The sequence below is a fragment of the Tupaia chinensis genome, unplaced genomic scaffold (genome assembly GCF_000334495.1).
Source record: "Tupaia chinensis unplaced genomic scaffold, TupChi_1.0 Scaffold146584_1, whole genome shotgun sequence".
Classification (NCBI taxonomy): Eukaryota; Metazoa; Chordata; class Mammalia; order Scandentia; family Tupaiidae; genus Tupaia; species Tupaia belangeri.
In genome coordinates, this window is record NW_006206439.1 from 268,215 (window position 1) to 272,410 (window position 4,196).

Below are 4,196 nucleotides of genomic sequence, written 5' to 3' on the forward strand. Positions count from 1 at the left end.
ACAATTTGCCTGAACCATATTTTGGAAAAGAAACAAGTGGTGTACCTTATGTGCAATTACAATAAGATGGGATTACCAAAGTACCCAATTCAGAACTATTTGAGATGAGGCCCAGTGTACTGAGTGGGTTTCTGTAAAGGCAAAAGTAAACGAATCGGCTTCATCTCTACGGCAATTCACACACTCACTGTGGTTCCGATCCAATTACCTGAGACAGCCTTTATAGAAATAGAAAAAAAAAAAAAATTACAAAATTTGCCTGAAGCACATTTTGGAAAAGAAACAAGTGGTGTCCCTTATGTGCAATTACAATAAGATGGGATTACCAAAGTACCTAATTCAGAACTATTTGAGATGAGACCCAGTATACTGAGTAGGTTTCTGTAAAGGAAAAAGTAAACGAATCGGCTTCATCTCTACGGCATAATTCCATTGCTCTTAGGGAAAAGATCAAAACATTCTCAAAATAGCTCTTGCTGCCTCTCTAACTATGACCTTAGAGTGAAGACGGCTAGGAATTCATACTGTGGAATGCGTCAACAGTAATTCAGTGCAATTGTAAATTTTTAAATTGTTTTAGTTTCACTACAGGGTGTGTGTGCTTGCTGGAAAGAGCAGCGGGGGTGGTGAGGGTGAGAAATCACCCGTGCCAGGGGAATGCGTGTGCTTGCTGGAAAGAGAGCAGCGGGGGTGGGGAGGGTGAGAAATCACCCGTGCCAGGGGAATGGCTTCACTGCAACCCCTTCTCCTCCATTCTCCTCCCAGGACTTTGGGCACGCGTGCAATGTGCCCAAAGTGTATTTCTCAAGCCACCAGGTCTGGCACTTGAACTGTGAAGTTGACCGGCCACGTAGGAAGCAGTCACGACAGCTTCTGTCACACCTGCTGGTCCTCTTTCTTTCTTTTTTTTTTCTCTTAATGTTAGTAAAGGTTACAGAAGGCTCAGGCTGTCTCAGGTGATGCTTTTTTTTTTAAGGTAACACTTTATTCTTTAACCTTATTTATTATTATTTTAATTTGCTATAGGGCACATGTACTCACAAGAAAGAGAGAGAGTAAGAAAGCAAGTCAAGTCTAGGACTTGAGCAGTGGTCAGCCATGTGGGAATCCGGCTCCTTACCCACCCCGACACCTGCTAGCCCCGCGATGCTCTTAAGACTACCTTTTCTCACGTATATTTACGAGTAGGAGGAGATCTAATCAGAGCAGTGTAACAGCCACAGCTATGCTGACAAGGAAGTTCTGGAACCCTAACCCAACTACCAGCAAAGGGAGTAGGTAAAATAACACACACCTATGGCACTTCCCACTGAGCATTCTGTCAGGACCTCTTCACATGTCCCTACTAAGAGCTACCAAGCTAGGGGCCAGCAGGTGGCGTGGTGGTTAAGGGCACTAGACTCCCACATGGCCGACTGCGGTTCAAGTCCCAGACCTGGCTTGCCTTCCCACTCTCTGGTCAAATTTAAATAAATAAATAAATAAAGGTAAATAAAATAATTCTAAAAAAAAAAAAAAATACTAAAAAAAAAGTCTTGCTGTAAAACAAAAACAAAACAAAAATATATTCAGAGTTTTTTTTTTGTTTTAATCTTTAAGGGACCAGGCCTTTATCCGATCTCTCACAATCAAAAAGCCCTCCCCACTCAGGTTAGTTGGTCTAGAGTTCATGGTGCTGCTATGGTCACAGTTATCAAACTAGGAACTAACTAGTGCTACTCGGCTAGAAACTATTCCTTGATTACAGACCATACTTCCTGACTCAAACTAGTTACACTGCAAACACACGAACCCGCCTTGGTGCGGAGCAACAATGAAGAGAATGTGTGCACCAGTTAGTCCCAGCGCCCAGGAACACCCAGGTCTTCATACTGCGGCTGCTACTGCCCGCCCGCCGACAGCGCTTGTTGCCGGGAGGCCCACACTCCTCTTCAGTTCATCTCAAGCACGGACCAAAACGAGCTTGCAGGATCCGCAAACAAAAACGATCACTTACCTTAATCTTAGTACTAGACTGATCGGGATCTTGGTTTCTTGTGAACCTGCTCCTGAAGACAAAGCCTAAAAAGGATTGAAAGTCTCAAGTCACTGCCTGGGACACTGATGTGGAGGTGGCGAGGGACCACCTGCAGGGAGCCGCCCACCTGGCAGGAAGTTTCTTCATGCCCACTTGAGGTCATCTTAGTCCCTGGGACATTCCCTGCCATGGGAGGGCAGCCACGAAAGCTAGTGTCAGCATGAGCCATGCACAATTAGAAAGAAGCCAATCATTCTTGGGGCCAGCAGGTGGTGTAGTGGTTAAGGTGCTAGATGCCCACGTGCTCGAGCATGGCACGAGTCCCGGACCCTGCAGCTTGAAACACACGGGGTGCATGTACATGCATGCCCGAAATTCCAAGGACGGTGGAGGAGAAGGGACTGCAACATGGCCACCCCACAAAGACGGGTGATTTCTTGCTTTCTGTCTTTCTGTCTCTCCAGGGAGCACACATGCCCTATAACAAAAATCTAAAAAGAAAAATAGAAAAGATATGGATAATTCTCAGATCTGGTTGCAATTCCATACATGGCCACATGTAGATTTTCTATTTTTCGGACCCCTGTTGTCCTCCTATGAGGGAGACAAACACAAAGCTAGGCTTCTCTGAAAGCCGCTGTGGGTGTACCACGTGGTAGCAACACACAGGGTAGGGCCTGGACTAGCTGCCCTTTGGGAATCCATCCAACTGGAGATTCCGTGTCTCTGCGTCGCTAAACTAATCCCCTCTGAAAACCGTGCACCCTCCCTTCCGTACTGGAGGACAGACGCTCGGCCTAAGTGGCTTACACAGCGAACCCTACTACTCCTCAGCTTTCCTACGAGTGTGTCCTTCCCTCGGAGACGCGCAGAGACGAAAGCTGGGGGGATGGAAAGGTGGCGCGGAGACAGTGCCACGACCAACTGGAGGGCTCGAGGGCAATGGTCTCCAGTGTCAGAACACGGGACGGCCACAGGGCGCAAAAGGAAAAGCCAGCACTTCCACTTCTAGTTCTTTCCATCCAAAACGTTAGACGGGAAACGAAACTTCCACCGTTTCAAATAAATTGCCGGGGCCAGCGGGTGGCATGGTGGTTAAAGGTGCTGGATCCCCGCATAGCCGACTGCGGTTCGAGTCCCAGACCTGGCGGCTTCCTTTCTTGCTTTCCCTCTGTGTCTCTGTCTGGTCAAATTAAATAATAATAACTAATGGAAAGAAATAAATAAATAATTAGAAAAAATAAGTGGCCATGGAAAGCCTTGCTCTAACCCTGTGGCATAAGGGTGCGTATTGCATGCAGGCTTCTCGAGGAGGAGTGGGAATTGTGGAGCCTGCAGGGGTTCGCATGGGGCCTGCCCTTGTTTGGGGGCCGCTGGGTACTATCGCGGAAGTCCGTGTGAGCCTGAGTAAGTCAGCGTGCCGACGACATGACCTCGGTTTCCCAAAGCCGACCTTTCACAGAACGGATGGGTATTGTAAAACGGGTAACGCCACAGAAGAACCACGGGCTGGGAGGTATCGGTAAATACGGGCCCGAGCAAACGACGAGGAGGGACAGTGGCCAGTCGCGCCCCCAGCCTCGGCACAAGCTTCACGGCCACGGGGCTGTGGAGAGCTCATGATGCACTTTTGCATAGGAAATCATGCCGTGATTTTCCCAACGACCCAAAACGTGCTGAAGTCAAATATAAAAATGACCTAAAACAGAGCTGACAAGAAATTAGCCAAACAATTTAGATGTCTGGAATGTTTCCATCATCAACTTATTTTGTTCTTAAAAACCTATGTTCTCCTTGTAAAAGTCTTGCCTACACACATCCGAAACTGCGAAGACAGCGCTCCTAACTCGGTCCAACCCCATCAGCATCCACTGGCCGGCATTAGGTGGCATCTGGTTTTTTCCCAACTACCCACGAAGCCGGCCATGAATGCACATCCCCGCTTTACCTGAGCTGCCTTTGCTGGCTCTGTGGAGGCTGGGAGAGAGACTTGAGCTGGCTGTGCAGGCATCTGCCCGGCCGGCTGAGGTAGATGAGCAGAAATCTGTTCTGGAATTTGGAGCAGAGTACCCACGGGATCAGTTGTTGGAAAGAGCTGTAACAAAAGCACACACGGTATTGCGTTTCAGGTGAGTGGGGAGGGTGGCTGGGAGGGGAGGGTGGGGGGGGGGGCAGGGCT

At 48.4% G+C, this 4,196-nt stretch overlaps 1 protein-coding gene across 1 annotated transcript in view; it reads right to left on the bottom strand.

The window, feature by feature from the left end:
* The window catches only part of OXSR1 (oxidative stress responsive kinase 1), an 82,557-nt gene that overhangs the window by 7,971 nt on the left and 70,390 nt on the right, over positions 1-4,196 (bottom strand). Inside the window, exons 17-18 of the mRNA XM_006168966.2 lie at positions 3,966-4,112; positions 1,997-2,061 (exon numbers count right to left, since the gene is read on the bottom strand). Coding sequence (XP_006169028.1) covers positions 1,997-2,061; positions 3,966-4,112 — 212 coding nt within the window. The remainder of the gene's footprint in view (positions 1-1,996; positions 2,062-3,965; positions 4,113-4,196) is intronic.